The following is a 21241-nucleotide window of genomic DNA, read 5'->3' as shown; positions in this document are numbered from 1 at the left end:
CGAATGCCAACTCCCAAAGAGCAGCACTTCAGTGTCGGCTGCAATCGACCTCTGCCTCACCATTCACATCAGCAACCATCTATCGTCGGCCCTTGATCTATAAAATGATCGAACATCGTCGTGCTCTGGGAGTACTTCCTGATTTTTCTCCGCATCGGTCTCTTCTCTGCCCTATGATGTGCCTGCTTACCCGTGTACTGTGTGTTTTTTGTGTCTCGCGTTTTCACCTAGCGCTTTGTTGATGCACTCGCCGCTCCTAATATTGACTCACCGACTCGGCTGACCGTCGACCACTCACTTCAACGTCGTTCCTCGTCTCATCATCTGGATACATCTCATTCCGTCCACTGCGCCTCGGGGTAGTGGGCCGCGCCTCATGTGGCGAATTTCCCCATTCATCATCATCATTAATTTATCTGTTGTTGTTCGAATACATTAGCTTTGGTAATCTGCTTATAGTTTCTTGCTTTGCAGCGTGAATATCTAGACCCCTACTTGGCGCTGCTAGGAATGCTTATATAACCGCCATCACACTGTAATGAAGAAGTGGCTCATTTAATTGAATACGTTGCACAACACCCATGTCCACTAATAGCCTGCGCTCATTTGTGTCGTTTTGTGACCACCCGGGAGAAACACAGCTTAATCCAGGACGAATTCATTATTGGCTAAGTCTCATTTTGTGTCTCACGTGCGGGTGAAACAAAGACGCGCTGTAACCAGTACAAGTTTCAATCAATCAATTGATTGATTGATTTTAAAAGAAAAAAATGGAGATGGTAGTCTCGAGCCACTCGGGACTGGCTACTCCAGGACGCGTTATTAATAAAAGAAAGGGAAACTACACTAACCTCGACGCTTTGAAACGCTTTGAAAGAATTGATGAAGAATTGATTGACGCTTTGATTGATTGATTGATTGATTGATTGATGTTCTCAATCAATCAATCATTTTATTTCATTCATTCATATAATACATACACTTAACATAGAACTGAAGGAACCAGAGAGAAAATCCCGGTTAAAGGTTCCTTCGTAAAAAGTATCTAAATGTCAATGGAGTACTAGTCAGGAGTTAGAAAAAGCTACAAGGTACAACACAATAAGACAAAAAAAAAAAAAAATTCAATTCGATTCGAGTCGGTGCCGAGATGGCACTGAGCGAGTCTAGTGCCCCCTGGGGATGCAGTCTTTTCAGCCTCGAGCAATAATAAATCAGCCAATGTTTTCATGCTCTCAGACGTTTCCTCTTCAGTAGCAAAATGAAAACAGAAAAGAAAGAAATGTCTGCACTTTAGAAACCTTCTGTTGCACGGCAGCAGAGTGCATGAGGATAATATTTATACCATCACGATTGCTTCAGAAAGTACGTCATTTATCTGTTATACAGCTTTTGAAGAAGGCCCGACGGTATAGAGGTTCTGTAGACCGGCTATAACGCTAAATTGGCTGTATATCCACGGATGGCACGTGTGCGAGGACCATACTTCCTGTGTTACTAAATTATTCGCGAAGGGTGAAACTTCATTTAAAAAAAAAATAGTTTGTTTTTATTTTGTTTCTCTCAGTATATCGCGCTCCAGATGAGATAATGCGGAGGACGCTATATACTATAGATCTGTTCCGATAAAAGAATATAAACGAGATTTGACATGAATGTAAAGCATTCAGAGTGTGCATGATATCTAATCGGTAACAGCTCGTGTTCACGTTATATCGAATTCGGAGGAGGTATCGCCACAACGCGGCGTATGTTATCGGTCGGTGTTAGGCCCATTTCACACTAACGTTTTCGTCGTCCCTTTGCTTCGAAAATAAAACCTACGGGCAATCGAGTCTCCTAGGTTCAAACGGGTCCCATGTGGCTCCGTGAAAAAAAAAAAAAAAAAAACAGGGACGAGGAAAAACGTTAGTGTGAAACCGGCCTTATTACTTTCCCACACGGCACTTTCCCACAACATCCTTTATCCTTTATTTCCGAGTTCTGTTCTTTTCTTTTTATTTATTTTATACTTCTTTCATTTATTTTTCTTTCTTCTTTGCGGAATAGCAAGCCGACGTCCCGTTTGCTGACCGTTCCTCCCTTTTTCTTTCTTGGTTCTAATAAATATATCCCCCCCCCCCCCCACACACACAACATGGCATTTCGCTTATCACAAAAACTACTTCGTAGCGCCTTCGTGATCAAGATCCCATCTTTAAACACCTGCAGATTTCAGGATTACACTTGCGTCGAGAAATGTGGTAAAAAAAAAAAGTATAAAGACATTTAGTGTTTTGCTTAGCCAAGACCATGCATCATTCACCGCCGCCAAGACTATATGCATCATGCAAAAAAAAAAAAAAAAAAATCGACTTACTTGAAAGTCTGCTCTCTTGTGTTAACATGTAGCGAGAAACTGCGTGGAAAAATAACATCTGCACGCACAGGCGTAGATGGTCGTAATACTTTTGCAAGAGGATGGACAGCGTGTTTTGGTTGAGCATCATGATGAGAAAACGCACGTGTCATGCCCGTCCGTATGTATTCTTGTGCGTTACCTCCCCATGATCTTATGTCGTTTCGTTCAGATTTCCGTTCGGAAATGAGATGTCGAGGCGAAAGAAATGCTGATCATTTACGGGTCTACTAGTCAACCGCAATAACCATTACGCCACAGTGGAGAACTTACGAGGCTACGCTTGTCCACAACCGCAAATCTGCACGACTGATATTTTTACACAAACAACTGTTAGGAATCACTGAACTTTTTTTTAAAGTTGATTTTGGGCGGTGTGCCAAACGCGTTGAAATGCGACATTTCAGGGTCATCGTTGCCCCCAAATTTTTGTTGAAAGCCTTTTAATGGTTTGTGAGTTTTTCTTCTTTCTTCTCGATTGTCGCTGCGCTGGTTACAAAAGTTTAGAGTACCGCAAACACAGAGTACGATCACGCTGTGTCACATTCACGTGACCCCGCAACAACAATTAAATTTTGACGATGACCCCAGAAAACGCGACGAGCTCTTTCGAAGAACCTCACTGCATCCAACGCAAACTGTCACACCGCTAAGTTGCGCAAATGAGGAGTAAAAGAAGACAAGAGATTCCGCATCGATCACCAGCCTCAACAGACTGCTGACATCCACAGGTAGTTACTTCATCGGCGAACCTGTCCGCGGCGCTGACCTCTGCACTGATCACCTTGCGATAGCAGTCTCACTTTCGCCGGCAATTGCTCGGAGGGCGGCTAGGCCTTGATTCTCGACGCACGCCCCCCATTTCCCGGTTGTGTGTACATTTTTTTTTCTTTCTCGGTGTGTTTTTCCTGCGTATTTGTCAGTGTCTCTTGCGTAAGCGGTTCGTTGTTACAGGAAACCGACGCAGCATCCGCTAATGATCACTGGATATAGGGGGGAGCTGTGGGTTAAAGCGGACCCCCGTCTATTCGTGGCACACGTTGGGAACGTTCCCTCCATATCGGAAAAACGAGACAAGAAAAAGACTGTGTACGACACGCTCTTCTTTTTACGTATTCATGTAGTGTATATGCAGATCTACTTCATATGCAGTGCCATATAGCGTTTGAGCGTACAGATAAATTTACGTTTTACTTGTATACAGAGGTGGTTCGTCTCCTTTGAAAGCCCGTCCAGGATCAAAAAGACAAATTACCCTGCATCAAAATATGAAAAGGTATAGACACGAACGGGGCACTTAGAATGAGACGTTTATCGAAAGAACCGGCTAAATAATTTGGCCTCATCCCTATGCATTCCAGAAGGGGGGGGGGGGGTATGGAAAGGAAAGGTCAGTCAGACGGAGGTCGGCTTGCTATTAAAAAATTGAAAATGGGGGAAGAAAAGAAAAGGAAAAGGAAAATAAGGAAAGAAAATGAGACGAAAAAGGAGAAAATGGGAAAGAATAGAAAGAAAAAGAAGTAAAGGAAAAGGAAAGAAGAAAAGAAAAGGGGAAGACAAACAAGAAAAGAAAAGGAAAAGAAGAAAAGGAAAGGGTTCCAGGTTCAAAATGTCGCTGCTTCATACGGCAATCTTCCTATCCTTGATCTTCTGTGCACCCGCCGCGGGAGGACCTCGACATTCCCTGTTGCGAAATCCCCGATCTCGAAACAAGGAAAATCAAGGAGAACGCGCGATTGTTTCGTAAGACGAGATGCGCCGTGTTTTAAAAACACGACATCGCTATTTAACCACTCAAATTCACGTGTTTTCGGTCTCTGTCCAAGTCATATTAGCGAACGAAAGCCACATGTTAGCAGCCGTTAGGCTTAGCAAGGCGGACACGACGGCGCGCAGCGTGTTATTTGGTTTATTATTAGGTTAGTCCAAGTTCGGTGTTTGCCTTTCTACGTCCAGGTTAGTCTCATTTCGCCGTTGGCAGCTCCCCGCGCGCGACTGTGCATTTTATAGTGAGATAACATTTATTTACGATAGTTTATTTTGCAACGTCCACCTGTCCCCCACTCCTTCCTGCTGTCCTCTCTCCGTCTGTCCACCTCTGTACGTCGCTCATAGCCACAGTTGCTTCGCGGCGCTAACACCCAATCAAAAAAAAAATATTTTGCAACGGGGATTTCGATCACTTCATTTCGAGGCACACTGCCAGCCGCACGTGCCTAGAACCGGCCCTGATTGGTGGGCCCTATTACCGCTTTAATGAGGCACACAACGCTTGCACTGGAAAGGATAAGGTAAAAATATTAAAATACATTTTCCCTGAACAGCGATTACAACAAATCAGATGAAGTGACGATAAATGAGATCATTTGTGGCCTAAGTTAAAATTTGCAATGCAATCGCTGCTATATCCTCTAAATGCGACGGCGCTTTCCTTCGCGGCGACCCCCATCGCGATATCTACATCTAGTGAGGATCTCTTCGTGCATGGGCGTGTCCCCGACCTTTCATTCTGTGCGCAGACAAGCCATGGGCGGCACCCGGCAGACGGACGGTGACAGCGTCGGTTTCCAGCTACCCCGCATATTAGGCCCCGTCTAAACACTGTTATTTCGCGATCAACAGTTACTCACCGTACTGCGTGTTGGCCTCTTGGGAAGCGCTATATTCTGCTCATGAATATACTCCTGGATATTCGCGGGAAGTCCGTTGTAGTAGTGGTCAAGCTGTATTTACAACGCAGCCAGTACGTATGCGAGCGACGGGCCTTTAAATGTCAACTCGAAATGCTCGATCAGAGGCCGTTCAACATCTGCAAAGTTCTCGGCCCATGGAGTAACCCTGGACGTTAGTGCCGTGCACTTGGCGCTTTTCTTTCCTTTCTGAGGGCCACCGGCCTCCTTCGCGAACTGTATAGGGATTTCCTTCCCTCGTCATCCTCACATATGAACCTCTTTGGAATGGGGTAGGGTCCTGCACCCAACGCAAGGAAACATCCCACATCATCATCATCCATTCATCTATGTTGTTGTTGTTGTTGTATTTACAAAGCTCGTAAATATTATTACTTTTCTCTCTCTTTCGCTATAATCCTTCGGGTTATCATCATTTAATACTAAAAGCGATAAAAACCCTCAGTGCAGGGAGAACGAGAAGGGACGACACAGACGGACATTTCCGTGTCGAACCTTCTCGTTCCCTCTGCACTGAGGGTTTTTATCGCTCTTAGTATGGATCACCAAACAGGCCAGTTTTTGACCTTATTTATAATTATTATTATTAGGAAGGATTTGGGGCTCGTTGTCGACTCCCAGCTGCGTTTTCATGACCATGTCTCCTATGTACGCTCTTCAGCTCTCAGAATTATTGCCTTGCTCACATATACGAGCACATGCAAAATCTTTTCCACACACTCTGTATTTCTTCACCTGTATCGCTCCTTAATTTTACCGCGGCTGGAATACACGTCTCCAGCCTGGAACTCTCTTTCCTACACTGACTCGTCACTGATTGAAGCTGCCCAGAAAAAAAAATTCTACACATTGTACATAGCGTGTTTTTCAGAAACAGCCCCGGCTTTAGAATGTATGTCTACAGGGAGATAATGTCACTTCTTAACCTCGAACCACTCTCAACGCGACGCCGTTTTCGTGATATTATTCTCTGTTAGAAGATCTTACACAGTTTTCTCGATACACCATCTTTATTGCATCAGTTTCACATCGTCGTACCTGTCGATGTAACCAGACACACGAAATCTTGTACCTATCCCACCCTATATGCCTGCAAATCCGATCGCACGTATTCAACAAATGACAAACGCAATTCACCCGTCTCTTGATATATTTAACTCCCATACAAACGTTTTCAAAACTCTCCTGTGAAGTTCACTGAGTAACATGTGACGTTGTACAGTTTTTTTTTTTCTTCTCTTCTAGTGCCCTGTATTGGATATCTCTAAGTCCGTACCGTATCTATCAATATGAATATCTTCCTGTTATGTTCCCGTTCCTCAATATGTCATGTTCTGCCTGATCTGTATATGTATGTACATATATGTATGTGTAAGTACTGCATCGTCTACATGCGCAAATACCAAGGCTTTGACTGTTATTGGGCACGTTAATAAAGATATTATTACTATTATTATTCAATTCATTTCATTTATTGCACTTTTTAGCAGCAACAAATAATGGAGCTCTTGTGAAAGAACGAAAGCGCCGCTGCCCACATAGCACGCGTGCGATACCTCTGATCTGCACATGGTCAAGAAACAGTTTGCAGACGAACTTTCGGTGGCTGACGAGAGCTTACTGCTGCTCTCCAAGTCTCCATACGAGTCTGGTGACGTCACGCGAGGATATAAGGCCGGTGGCTGCTTTCCCCTTGCGCTTCTTATATCTTAGATTTGGTTGAGCAGTGACAATAGACCGCAGGGCGAAAATATTGTGGATGGTGGCTTCTGAGACTGCTTAATGCAGTGTTTCCCAAACTGTGGGCCGCGGTCCTCAGGGGGCTCGTTACAGATTCAGCGGGGGGTCGCGAATCGGCTCAGAAGCAACAAAAAAAGAAATGCCCATCGACCATGGCCTGCCAACTATATTCTGCGTCCCAAAAAAGCTCGTGGCAGAGCGAAAAACGAAGCGGAAATTACTTTCACGCTACAGATAACAAATGTAGCGAAGTTACACCTCCGCTACTGAAAAAAGTAGCGATTACAGTAGTGCCGCTAGAAGTAGCGCCGCTACGCACAACACTGCTATTGAATACACCCGTACCTCTGGTCGGTGCAACGTGTGCTTTTGTATTGCGTGGCGCGTCACATGTCATCATATGTAATTGTTTTTTGTGCCTGTTTATCAACATCGTCTTACGATTCGCTCGTCTTGGTACTACGTGCGCGACATCACGTTGTTGTCGCGCCTTGTGGCTCGGGACGCGGCGAGCCACCTCGTCGCTGCGACGTCGCCGTGCGCGGCGATCGCGCTCACAAATCGCTCCATACGGTTTAGCTTACACTTCCGACTGGCTCAATGAATGAAACAGGGTATCGAGCCACGCTTCGTGCCGCTTCGTACGCATCAAGAAACAATTTGGACGGTCAGCACGGAAAACAGCCGCCATATACCCCCACACTTATACAACGTTTTCCCACACCGACGGATAGCAACATTTGCTTTCACGGGACATCAGGCACCTGCCATGCGCAGGAGACGCATGACTAAACGATAAAAAAGTACTTGCTAAAAAAAAAAAAGTACTTGCATGACTAAAAGCCAAATATCAACCCCAAAGCCTCTTTTCGCTCCGCCACAAGAACTGCCGCAGCTGGATGTCAAAATCAATTCGCGCAGCGAACAAGCATAACCGGCAGCACGCGCGCGGAAAAATCATTGCGCGTGGCCGCACGCCTGTGTTCCGGGTGGACAGATAACGGAACAACAGTGGCGAGCGAACAAGCCTTATGTAACGCCAACAAATACAGTGTCTCTCAAGGATTGCGAAACAGAACGATATGACAGGACAGCGGGGCACGCAAACAGCACTGAAAAAGGAAATAGAGAGAGAGAAGTATGAAGAGGGAAATTCGATATAAGCGAGCCAGCGAAAGGGAACAGTAAAATGCATCTTTTTTAGCTCTTCGTGTTGACCACTACGTGTCGCCGTTCGCTTGTAAGAAATGGAAGTGAAAAAAAAAAAAGAAAGAAAAGAAATAGAAAAAACACGGATATGTCTAAGCACTGTCACCCGTGATGGAGGAGCTAAGTCGACTTCGAAACGTTGGGACCTCCTCCTTTCGGAATAAATGATGTCGATACACCAACACGAACGTCGGCTTCACCATAGCACTTGCGTGCTGCAGGCTAATGAAAGCTAATGAAGCAGAAAAACTAAGGAATAAGGTTAGAAAGATGTATATTTATCTGGAGACCGACTGGAGACCGCTGGACCCAAGAGCCCAAGAACCTGCTTATGCAGACTGTCCACAAGGCAGCGCACGGACTACACAGAAATGTTATATCACTGTCCCATGTTCTTGCGACGCGCCGTAGCAGTGATACCAAGATAAGACAATCACTGCTCCAATGCTTTTCCTGAACAGACTATATTCTCGGAAGAGTTCGCTTAAAGGTTATCAGACGGCAGCGGGCCCACGTCGGGCAATATGTGAACGACAACGCTTGTATAGGCATTTGTAGCTTAATCAGTCAAACAAAAATTACATAGGACTGGTCTACCTCTTCCAGCCTTGGAAACGACTACAAGTGTATATGGAATTTCATATGTGAATCTGATCGGGCATTTTTTTTCTGTTATCGTAATATTTTTCACGCCGTACACTATATAAGAAAAGAAGTGGTAGATTGGGGAGTAACTACAGCTTCTACACCCACACTCTAAAAACTGAGTGGGGGGAGTGGGGGAGGGAGTGGGGGAGTAAGGCTGAACTGAACTTCACCGCATAGCACGCTCTGCGCCAATCATTGCCACGAATGATAGGGTTATCGCTTCTGATTCGAGGAGAGCCTTTTTCGAGGAGAGAGGGGGGCCTTTTTGTGTCAATTATCATGTATCCAAATTGACATAAAAAGGCGTACGCCCCACTCTCTCTTCGAATCAGAAACGATAACACTATCATTCGTGGCAACGTTTGGCGCACAGCGCGCTATGCGGTGAAGTTAACGCTTTTAGAGTGTATGAGTCACTGCCCATTTCAGTCCCCTGGCCCTGAAATTTACTCCCCAGAACTGTAAATAGTCCATAAGTAGTCCATAAACTTCGAATAAACTTCCATGCATTTGGTCTCAGAAGGGATGAATGGCTGTGGCATTTGATGCATCTACTCCCCAAAAGAACTGGAATTGCTTCATTTTTTTTTCTTGCAGCGTTCGTATATCTCTCTATTGCATATAATCAATCTCCTGTCACTGTTGTGTGTGGTGAGTTGAACAGGCGTACCAGTTTCCACTGAAGAACAGTGTGAGCAGTTTCAGTATGTTTCTTATGATGCATGCATCATCCCATATTCAAAGTACGTGGCAATTTCCGTGAGACCTTGAATAAGACGGCAATGTTATTGTACGGAGGCTGTCCTTATCCTGACCTATTCTGTCCACACTGAATGAAGTAGCTTTCAGTCGACTGTCCAACATAAAGTGGCAACATCCTGCCCTGTACGGGGGCTTGCACGCTGTTGTGACACGTACTCGGGGTGTACCTCATCGCAAAACATAAATTTCTTTTCCTCCTTTCCACTCTTCACGAGCACGGGTGATTCAGATATACGCAAAAGAAAACAAAGAAGTAAGGGAGACAGAAAATTCTCGCGAGGGCAAGGCCTTTGCGGAGCGATATCTATAGTTGTCGCCTACGACAGATACGCTGCGAAGGCCGTTCTCCCTTGATGGGCTCTGGCGGTATTTGTATCTCGCTTCTTCGACTTTCAACGACCCCCTTTTTTCTGTTATTTTATTCTTTTGTCGGTTGCCACGATATCTATAGAAGCTCACTTTCGGTCTTGTCGTGCACGTCCTTGTGGCGAGGCAAATGCTGTGCGCGAACACTCGAATTTTTCGAATACGGAAGCGAATGATATTCCAATTTCGAACGGAAGGGATATCTCTTCTAAAACGAACACATTCGAATATTAAGCTATACTCGTAAGCAAAAAAAGAAAACGAAAAACACTAGGAAAGAGGGCACAAAACGAAGTGAGTGCTGCTTCATACGGATATCCGTATGCATATCAGTCGAACCTCGTAATAACGAAACACTATACAACGAAATTCGCGGTATACAGCGAAATAACTTGCATTCCCTGCCATAATTGGCTGCCATGTTTCGCCCGGCTCGACAAAATGAAATATTCGGTACAATGAAAGAAATCTTGTCCCTTATGAGTTTCGTTATATCGAAGTTGGACTTGTATATGCTATTATCTGTCTGTGTATCTGCATAACGTGTGCCATATGTGTGTTTAGTTCGGTTACATAACTATTCGCTTCGCACAGTGAACGATAACGCAAAGCGTAAGTTAACGATAGTATTCTCTCTTCTATATTGTTTACGCGTGAGATGGTGATGGTGATAAACGTATTATATTGAATTATATTAGTTATGCGTTACATTACAGCGCTCTCTAGTTCCATCACGTAACCGCAGCGGACGCAGTGAAAGAATGACGATGTCACTCAAAGCTGCAGTAAAACGTGGATATATGAACCGCTCCATTACATGCCCACGGCTTCTATGTTCATTTTCGAGCGCAGCGCATGTTTCACGGTAGCATACACAAAAACAAGACATTCAGGGAAATATAGTCCTCACCAGTGAATCACTTTGAAATGTCCGTAATGCATGGAATGCCTATTATATTCTGACTGCGTATGGAACCACCGACGCAGGACTCTCTACAAACAGCATTAAAAACAGGGAACGCGCCCTAGTTGAGATTAAAAGAACAATGTTTGCACTATATTACTGTGATCCCGCGGTATTTCTACGGATTCCGTACTATTCGAGCTCGGCTCCCAGGTTTCTAAACGTTAAGTTTTGCACGTGAAACATGCTGCAAGCCAGGACAGGAGGTTTTCCATATTACTTTAATTTATCTTACTATCTTTACTTTTTGTGTCCCTGTCAAGTGGCTTTTGTGCCGCTTTTTGGCCATCCCCATGTACACTGCACTTTGTCTAACAATAAATAAACAAAGTGAAACTCTACAGAGCGGGAAGCGGCCGAGAATCGGAGAGAAACAGCTTAAAACAGGTACAGTAGTATCGTACACGCAGAGAAAAGAAAAACATCTTAGGATGCACTATACGTGATACGGACCGTGTAAATGACTGATAAGCCGTACTATGTTCGCCGCTGGTAAAGCTCGAAAAAAACGATAGCCAGACAGGGAAGACAAGATTAGCGAAGGCAGCAACAAGGTGGAAAAAAAGAAGAATGAAGTCGAGTTTGAATGCGCAGTTTCTGAACACTTGGATGACGCCAACTGGACGAGGGAGGAAAATGTTGTGAGCTGAGCGGTTTCTAACGTGTTTGTGCCACGTCGAGACGACGAGGTAAAACGTTCCGCACTGACCAACCATTTTAACGTCGTGCGCAAAGAATGGACTTTAATGCATAGCTAACTTCCAAAGTGTACGGTAGGAATGTGTCGGTAATTTATTTTCCTATAGCCACAGAAAGTCATTAGAGAGACGACGAATCGGATGTTTTAGCGTGTGTTGTCGCTTTTAGAATGGGGTAGGGTCCTGCACTCAACGCAGGGCAACATCCCACATCAGCAGCATCATCCATTCATCTATGTTGTTGTTGTTGTTGTTGTCTCGCATTGTTTCTGCATCGATATTGCTAAAGGTGAACCGTACGAGATAAATATTTAAAAAAATCCTGATGAAACAATGCTAAAATGTGAATCTGCATTTTCACGCCTTCATCAGGGGTTCACACTTTCGGTTGTGGTGAGCGTTGAAAAAAGAAGAGGAAGAAGAAGAAAAGATACAGCGCCGTGGCAAAGTGGTTGAAACATTCACTCGTTTGTTGAGGCCTCAACGTCATGCTAAAGATTGGGGGGAGGTAGTGGGTTCGAATCCTACCACCGACTGTTTGCTGTTTTCCCTTTGTTTTACGAATACTTTCAAGACGAATGTCGGCATAGTTCCCCCTGAAGTCGGCCCAGGACGCATACTAATCCCCCTGTCCTCCACTCCTTCCTGCTGTCCTATCTCCATCTGTCCACATCTTCACCACGCTCATATAACCACAGTTGCTTCGCGGTGCTAACACGGAATTAAAAAAAAAAACTGCCGGTATATATACCCACGGACACAGTGCGGAAACAACCACCATTTTACACGCAGAACCGAAGAGCGACACCGCATTTCTACCGGCAAAACTGCGCTTGTATTTGCGTGGGTAACTTCGTGGGAATACCAGCACACTCGCTCGCCTATAATAATAATACTAATAATAATAGGTCCCATTAATGTACGAGAAAATGGGATCTGTTACTCGCTACTGGCAATTTGCACATTTGTTCCACAGCTGTTCCGCTTTAACTGCGATAGTGACCTTATAACGAACGTAAGATTAAATATCATCGTCACGGCAGTAATAATGCAAACTCGGGCCATTGTTTCACAAGCAGTAAGTAATAAGACCTTTCCTGCTTCACTGGCTCTAACATTCTTATAATACTGTAAATAAGCGGAGGTATGTAGCCGGTAAGTATAGGGAGTAGGGGTACTAAGAGGTTACGTAATTATACCGCAAAATATTTTCGCAGATCCATTTATCCCCCCCCCCCTTCGTCTCCAACTATGACGTCATCACCAATGTTGTGTAACGATAAAAATTACTAATTTAGTGTCACTTTCAATGTGTTACACACTGCAGAAAGTGCACTAATGATTTAGTGAGCTCCCAAAACTCACTTCGGTGACAGAGTGTGTATAGCCTCGACGGCAGGCTTTGTGGTGCAGGTAAAAATATTGAGATATAGCGAGGGGCCCCGACACCACAATAGTTTTAAACAAGTAGTATTTTCTACTGCGCGTTTATTTTATTTTTGTTCAGTGCGACACTGCTCCGAAAAAACGTGTCATTACTCTCGTTAGCAGCCTGTGAGAACTTCGCGGTCTCGGCGATCCGGCGGCACGAATTTATCACGAATTTGTAGCTTTTGGCACGAAGGAAGGAAAGCTTAACACTGTTTTTTTTTTTTTTTTTTTAGAGCTACCATCTTTCCAAGTCGCCATGTTGCCAAGGGTGGTGCAGATAGGCTTCTTATTTGTCTTAGGCTTGTGATACTTAGCCGCTTGTGATATGTCGGCACACTTCCCTTGAAGTCGCCCCAGGACGCACATTCCCCCGGAGAGCGTTAGTCATGACGTTGCCCATGTACCTCTGTGAGTCCGACAACGGCGAGCATTACCTTTCATCATTACTCTTTCAGCATTACCACCACCACCCCCACTAAGTGTCGTAAATTCAAAGATTCTGTGAAATAATCTAATGTTCCGCTAGTTTCGAAATAAATAAGTATAAATATAATGTACCTGTATAACGCTTCATATGTTCGGCCCTGGTGTCTTAATTAATAATCGACAGTGACATCATTTATGAATGGCATTCTGTTTCTTTGTGTAGTTCAATGCAACACAAACGAATGACATTCGGTGATACTGTCATTCGCTGGGAATGCCATTCAGTTTGTCATGTGACGGAGGCATAACATGCTGATAAACGCCGTCCTCTGCCAACGCCACAGATGTTGCCTCTGTCTGTCTGTGTTTTCTTCGCGTTTATCACCATGATACAATACAATGCGTTTTTACAATGTAGCAGCGCGAAACAGCGGTTCTGATTACGACTATCTCTCTATATCTCGTCGTTAGACTAACGTCGTTCACGGGCACAATTAAATAAATATCTATCTATCTATTTATCTCCTGGTAGCGAACAGCAAACGCGTCCTGGAGTAGTCAGTCCTGAGTGGCTCGAGACTAACATCTCCGTTTTTGTCTTTTACAAGTAAATCAATCAACGGCACGCGTATATTAGCGTATCGTCGTAATGCACAGAACGTGCTCTATCGTGCATCTCACCTATCAGGACGCTATGTGACCCATCGTGGCCGATGTAACACGTGCACAGGCTAGTTGCCAGGCGTATTCTTTCGGCAAGATGACGATGCTCATCGGCACATCCCGACGGGTTATCGGTTTCTTCATGGTGTTTCCCTCCCTCGATCACCAATGGGGTGACTTCATACGGGACTGTGCCGTCTTGACAGAGTTCCACAAATTGTTTCCATGCGTTAGTGCGCGAATGGGGCCGGCAGATTGTAGTCCCCTCGGATCCATAGCTCCACGAAGAAATGATACTCTGCAAAGCTCCCACACGTACGCTACCTCTTGTTAGCGCCACAGGTGAACGGAAGTTGGGCTATACGTACGGGCGTGCCTCTGAGAAGGTTGCTATTGCGTACGCGATGTACGCGGATACGATGACGAGGAGCATGTATACGTATCCTTTTCCTGTTCTTTTGACGAACCCTGTCCGTTCTTCTTTTCGAAAGCTTGCACCCCGGCGAAAGTAAGCGTGCAGGGCGAACGCAATACATCCTGGACAGTTCCTGGTCGCACGTCACAGCAAACGTCAAGGCACACGTGACCTTAAAGATGGCGGCGCCCGTGATCAGCGTCCAAACTGTTTGTAAACAATGCAGTTGTTGTTTCTGCGCGACGTTTTGAATGATCTTTCGATCACGGTTATTATTTTTATCCGATAATCTCGAAGTAAAACGCGCAGTTTTACTGATAAGGCCTCGTACTGTCGACGACTTCCAAAGATGTAATGACGACCGCACGTTAGGACCAGCGTTGGTTACCGAAAATATTACTGTTTCCGGTTTCGTTTCCGATAACTGAAAACCTCGGCTTTTCGTTTCCGTTTCTGGACGATTTTCGGTAGCGGTTTTTGTTTCCGTTTCCAAGGTAATTTCGGTACTGGTTTCGGTTTCTCATCCGGAACTCGTGCTGTTTGATTTTGGCTTTTCCATGTCAGATATTCTAGCTACACGATTGATGCAAAAGGACAGCCACACAAAGTGGGCTCAACACCAAAGACGTCCCGAAAATAAACGGATGAATTATGACGGGAAGAATAGTGCGTAAATAGTGCATAATTTTCATATATTAACGCGAAAACGCCGAGGGAAACGTCCTGCGAATTTGGTTTCCGTTAACGTTACCACTCCTGAATTTCGTTTTCGTTTCGGTTTCTGGTAGTAGAAACTAAAACAATTTTGTTTCCGTTTCCCTTCTCGTTTCTTGCTGAATCTTGGTAATTACCGTTCCTCGTTTCCGTTTCCGGTAGCCAACCCTGGTTAAGACTCACTGAGCCGATGCGATGTACTTAAACTAAGGAGAAATGAGCTACCATGTTGCGGAAGAAGCACCGCATAGTTTACGCTGGCAAAATACGTTCGTCTCCTGGTTTTATGACGACGAAAATATGTCGGTAAACGGCAAAACGACATGTAAACAAAGTCACATGACCTGAAAATGGCGTTGTTCTATGACGTGCGACCAGGACAAGATGGCAGTTTTCCAAAAAGCACCCTCTTGAGGGTAGTTACAACAATGGCGGGTTTGTGTCACCCCTGTGGTTGCTACGCACACCAGAAATGTTGTTGTTCTTCTTCTACCTCCGACTCTGGCGTTCTCGTTGTAAGGCTGAGATCAAGGGCTGCTAAAACTCCATGAGAATACGTTAGAATCCGTCACCTAGAGGGAGCCAGTCTGTGTGGCTGGTCTTCCGCCCCGGTGCCAATACACGAAACCGCAGAGCACTGTTCCTGGCGTTGTCGTGTTCCTCTTTTACTGTGGCGCAGATTAACCCAGATATTTCAGCTGTCGACTGTCGCCTGGGCCACCGTACAGTTCCTGGAACCGTTGTCTGTTGCGCGCGTTCAGCGTAAACAATTGGCTTTATTAATTACCGAGATCAACTTTCAAATTTTGTTCCGTCGTTGCCGGCTGGCTTTCGGTGGCCCAGACTTCGGAGACACAGCTATATTTCAGGCTGTCAGGGCAGGCCTTCGTAGCCACATTGTCCGTGAGGAAGCACTATATGGTCTTGTGGAGTGCTCTCGCCGCTGGCTGACATCTACTCGTCTTTTCCGCCACGTTCAGTGTGAGTGGCAAATCATGTGCTAGCCAACTCGCTAGGACCGTACTGCACTCCGCAGCGACCATCCCGTGTTTGGATTGTTCGCTTGGTATGGTCAGTACAAAAAGCAAACTCTCCTAGAGAGTGTTGTTATCTAGCCTGTAGTACTGTAACGTAAAGTTAGTGTCTGTCCAAAGGGGACTACCTCCATAGGTAGCTCTCCTGCTTGATGACAATACACACACATGAGAATCCGCGTATTGATCTTTCTATATGATATCTATAGTTTTAAATGCCATGTACATATTCGTCCCACCTGTAATTACACCACCCGCTGAATAAATTTCTCCCAAACAATACACTAAATTATTTTGACAAGTGTCTGTCCAAAGGGGACCACCTCCATAGGTAGCTCTCCTGCTTGGTGACGATACACACACACTCAATTCTTTTTACGAGCGTTAGTTGGAGACTTGATGAATGTTTCAGTGAAAATAAATCGCCTTAGTGAAGCAGAGTTAAGCGCTAAGTTCAAGTGAAGGGACCGTTGATCTCGGTTCAAATAATTGACGTTGGTGAAACCGGGCATAAGGAGCTCTAAGTTCCCATGAGCTCTTGCGTGCCACAGGTGGAGCGTGATGTGGGCAAGCTTACGCTTGTCCCATCCTACAGTTGGCAATATACGAGGTCTATTTTAAAAGGTCTATTTAGCTTATACGCTCGTCCCATCCTATACTGTTGGCAGTACAAGGTATATTTCTTACTCTGTGCGGGTGGAAAAATTGCTAAGTTAGCTAAGTAGCCTTAGTAGTTAGAGCCCTATGCATAGACTGTTGCATTCAGAAGACCATTCGCGAAGTTCGATGAGTATCTGCAGTTTGGGGGAGTAAACTTCGGTGTCAGAGTACTAAAATCGCGAGTAATTGCAATCTAAGGGACTACAAGCAGCAATTACTAGCCGTTTTATGCGTTTTCTTCTTCTTCTTAGAGTGTAAATGCCTAGCTATACAGCGAAACCTCCCAGTAGGGACACCTTCCTAAACGGACACTCAAGTTATACTGCGGACAACTGCAGCTCCCCCGGCAGGCTTTTACCTTTCGTGTACGGATACCTCCCTTCAGCGGAACCCTGGTCTCGTGGGTGGCCGTACTATAAAGGGGTTTCACTGCTTGTGACTCTGCAGCTCCTATAGTTTCTTGCATGCTACCGACGCCAGTTTTCAAGTTTGTCTCGCAGGGTCAGTCGACCAGCGGCGTACAATGGACTGCGGTGTATATAAATTCAAAAATAAATAGAAAGGAAATATTAAGTTAAAAATAATAATTCTTGAGTTCAGTGCAGATTTAAAGGACGCAGTTCGTTCCTGCATGCCGTTCTTTGGTGCACACGGGTACTGCCGATAAATTGCAGTATACCGTTGAGAGGTGCAATTTTATCGCTATGCGACCGGAGTTACGGTAAGCCATTAAATCCCAAATACAGAGAATGTTCAAACGCACCTGTCGGGAACAGCATTTGATATTTGCGATGCATCATCTGGGTGACTGATTCAAACGTTAACAGTCCTGTACACGTCTGTCAGCATTTCTCGTTTATCTGGTCGCTATACAACAATCATGTCCAGTTGACAGGTTTAATATATCCAGTACATCTCCCGTTCTCATATGTTAAAGTACTGCTGGGCGTTAAACGACTCACAGGTGTTGCGTTCGTCGTCCTCAGAACTCTTTCGACATCGTTGCGCCGTTCCAGAATTTATCACGTTTCAGTTTAATTTTCTGTTTCTGACTTAAAAACGGCTGAGAGTCCACAATTTTCTTGACGCTCCTTACATCAATAAGCTTACACGAAAAAAGTTGATAATTATACAGCTCGCTACTGGAAGCGTGCTATCCGATAATTAATTTATTGCACCGTCAGCAAAACAATTATAGTTCAGTTTTCACAAAAACTCATATTGAAACAGATTGCTTTCGTATGAATCCCTCTTATGTTCTTTGCATTAAACATATCCCCCTCCCCCCCTATTATGTTGTTCTGGACTTTTTTTTTCGGTTTCATGCTGATGTTCTCTTTGCGGGGAAAAAGGTTTTAAAAAATATATGTTCCTAGCTTTCTACCTATGACCGTCGTGCTGCGTTCGTGTCGCCCGAGAGCGACGGAGACACGTGTGATTATGAATCGCACCGCGATTATTTCTATATCTACGGTCGCCGAAATAAATGACGATTGAGCTGAACGGTCATTGGCCGCAGCTGCACGGCCATTTGCAATAAGCATCTGCTCGGATTCCCTCAACTCCATGGAGGTTAGTGAAACACCATTCAGGTAGTCAAGGTTCCTCGAAAAGTGCAGCTGGCAGCCTCGTGCTCAGTCAACGGCTAAGCACTTAACAAAAGCACATAGGAAACATAATGACAAGTCATGCAACTTTCGTAAAACAATTATTACGGTTATTATACGCGCGGCCGGCATTTGCAGATTTAATTTTCTACGCTCCGCACCGCGCACGGCGGTACAAAAAAAAAACGCATTCGAAATTTGTAATTGTGTATAATTAAATTCACAATTCAACCACTGTTAAAACTCGTTTTTTCCGTACATTTTACGTAACTGGAGACGTCTTCTGTCTGTTAAAACTTATGTATAGATGGACGCGCGTAGCACCATCCGGCGTGTACTTTGTAAGCCTCTCAAGAGCCGGGTTGGTAGCTGTGTATCGTTGATGGCGCTCGAGCTGCTCAATTAACCAGTTGGTTTCAACGACCATTGGAACAGTGGTGTGAGTGAAGAGAAATCACCACTCAGTTCTCCGTCTTCACCAACCTTTCTCACCTGATATCCATGTTGTTGCCGTTGCCCCAACACCGGTAGGGACGTTCTTCTCCCACGACCTCCCGCCGTGACGCAGTGAATCCCAGGCGTACTGCCCGTCCGTCGACGACGGACCACCAACAGTCTGCCGTCCGGCGACACGAGCGACGACACCCGGCTACCACGCACTTCTGCCTCCGTGAACTTGGCCGCCAAGAGGCCCACAAGGCCGCACAGATGGCCCAACGCGGCACACAGCCAGGCGGGCCGCACAAACTCACCGAACGCCGATAGGGCCACAAGCCGCAAGCTGCCAATCGAGGGCAAGACATAGACCGCACGCGGTGCCGCAACAGAACATGCACAGACGCACACCACAGCCCAGACCACAGTCGCAGCCAGCGACCCGAGCACGTTCGGCACGCCTCGTTCAAATCCAGCGGTCGAGACGTCGGCTACGATGCCTGCAAAAGCGACGACGAATCCATCCGAGGCTCGGAACGACGTGCGGGACACGATACAGAACCAGTAGTGCGCTGACACAATCGCCCATAAGGGAACGCACGCGCCGAGAACGAAACGCACGATGTCAGGCAGCAGCGTGCCGATGGATATGAAACTCAACGCCGCCGTCAAAAACCACTTGCCGAACACTTGCGTCGGTTGCTGGTCTGGTGGACGAAGCCAAACTGAGACGTAGCCGCCGATGTGTTCGCGGCTTGTTTCAGACATGGCTCGCTCGAATGCGCTTTCAGGTGATGGAACGAGAAAAGCACATTGTTGAGTTGCAGACGAACACAGTCCGCAGCAGCAGCAGCACACAACGGGCGCGTGCGAGCGGGTGAACTGCTAGCGAACGCATCGCTGGGGAAGCATGGGAGGGGTGAGCGTGACGTTGCCATTGACGTCAAGAGAGACGCGGCAGCCGCCGGAGAGTTTTGCGGCCGCGATGAAGGGACGCGCGCGCGTGTGCTTCTGTTTCGCGTAATGTCGCGAAGCCCCGGTAATTACGAGGCACGTCTCCAGTTTATGAGGTGCACGATAGGGGGATGTAGCACGTACACAGCTGACATGGACGTAACGCCTGGGTCAAAAAGGTCAAAGAGCGCAAACTAGATAGAACCCAAGCAGCACAATGTACTGGAAGTCGAGTGCATTAGGGGTGGACGGTATGTGTCCTATCAATGTTCTGTAGTTTCATGATTCCGTTCAAGGCCTTTCATCTACCCGCCCACCCCTATTGCACTCGACTTTCAGTGCATTTTGCTGCTTGGGAAAGGATGCTCGGGAGAGAGTAAAACTGCCGCTCAAGGTTGTTTCCGTAAACGCACGGTGTAACTAATCGGTAATTGAAGCATTGCACTGATAAAGCAGGTCATCTGCTTGCACTTATCGCTGCGCTACTGCGTGTCTTTCCAAGATTATGTGCTCTATGTTGCCGAATATTACCTGAAAGTGGTTCAAGCTATAACGGAATTGGACCACCACCCCTGTTCCATCTCCCCTCCACAGTCTAAGAAAAAAGGAGCTCTTTTACTCCTTTTGGGGACTAAATGCCTTGCCACAAAAAATAGTCCCTTTCGGGAGTAAATGTACGGGAGTAAACGAATGTCACAGAGTATAAACTGCATTTCCCGCGCAGTTGTAAGAGTCCCAAGTACATAATTCGTGTACATGCATGAAAATACTTTGAAGCAAACCGTCAACCGTGATATATCGCGTGATATCAAATCTTGCGCCATACATAGGGCACAATTTGCGGAGAAAGATGCGCTAACTGTTTCTTACTCTGTGTGGTTGGAATATTGCTACGTTGTCTGAGTTATACAGCCTTATGCCGCTCAAATTGACCAAGGGCACATATTTACGTAGACTGTTGCATTCAGGAAGCGCGGAATTCATGCGCGAAGTTGAATAGAATATTTATTTCACTTGTCTACGAAATGTTCAAAATATCACAAAGCCTGACTGCTGAAAAATCTCAGACTAGTGTGCCCCACGGTCGCCGTCCTTTAAAAACAAAACGATGTCATTTACCTTCTCCAGTTCCAGTATACAAAAAAAAAGCAAGGTACGTACTATAAGTGCATTAACTTGCGAAGTTTAGTGACGATTTGCAGTCCTGGGGAGTAAATGTCGGGACTAAATGTCGGGTTAGGGGACTAAAATGGGGAGTAATTGCAGACTAGGGGAGTAGAAGCTGCAATTACTCCCCGTTTTACTCTTTTTTTTTCCTTAGAGTGCAGGTCGGCACAGTCAGGTACTTTTTCTGTCTTCTTTCCCTTTTCTTTCTTCATTTTTTTTTTTTTTTTCAAGTTTCCCTGTTCTCGCTCCTGGCGGCGAAA

The 21241-nt window shown here is 45.5% G+C and overlaps 1 protein-coding gene across 5 annotated transcripts in view; it reads right to left on the bottom strand.

The window, feature by feature from the left end:
- LOC135401529 (cGMP-inhibited 3',5'-cyclic phosphodiesterase 3A-like) overlaps positions 1–19903 on the bottom strand; it is a 282793-nt gene extending 262890 nt beyond the window's left edge. For 4 of the 5 annotated variants that reach the window (XR_010424838.1, XM_064633985.1, XM_064633984.1 and 1 more), the window contains exon 1: positions 18918–19903. Coding sequence is in view for 3 of the 5 variants with exons in the window: in XM_064633985.1 (XP_064490055.1) it covers positions 18918–19628 (711 nt within the window). In the remaining 2 variants the exon portion in view is untranslated. Of the gene's footprint in view, positions 1–14013; positions 14241–18917 lie in introns of those variants that run through there. The other variant, XM_064633990.1, reaches the window with a different exon arrangement.
- Positions 19904–21241: the final 1338 nt, after the last annotated feature.

Source organism: Ornithodoros turicata, chromosome 7 (assembly GCF_037126465.1).
Source record: "Ornithodoros turicata isolate Travis chromosome 7, ASM3712646v1, whole genome shotgun sequence".
NCBI lineage: Eukaryota > Metazoa > Arthropoda > Arachnida > Ixodida > Argasidae > Ornithodoros > Ornithodoros turicata.
This window is presented reverse-complemented; position numbering and strand designations above follow the sequence as displayed.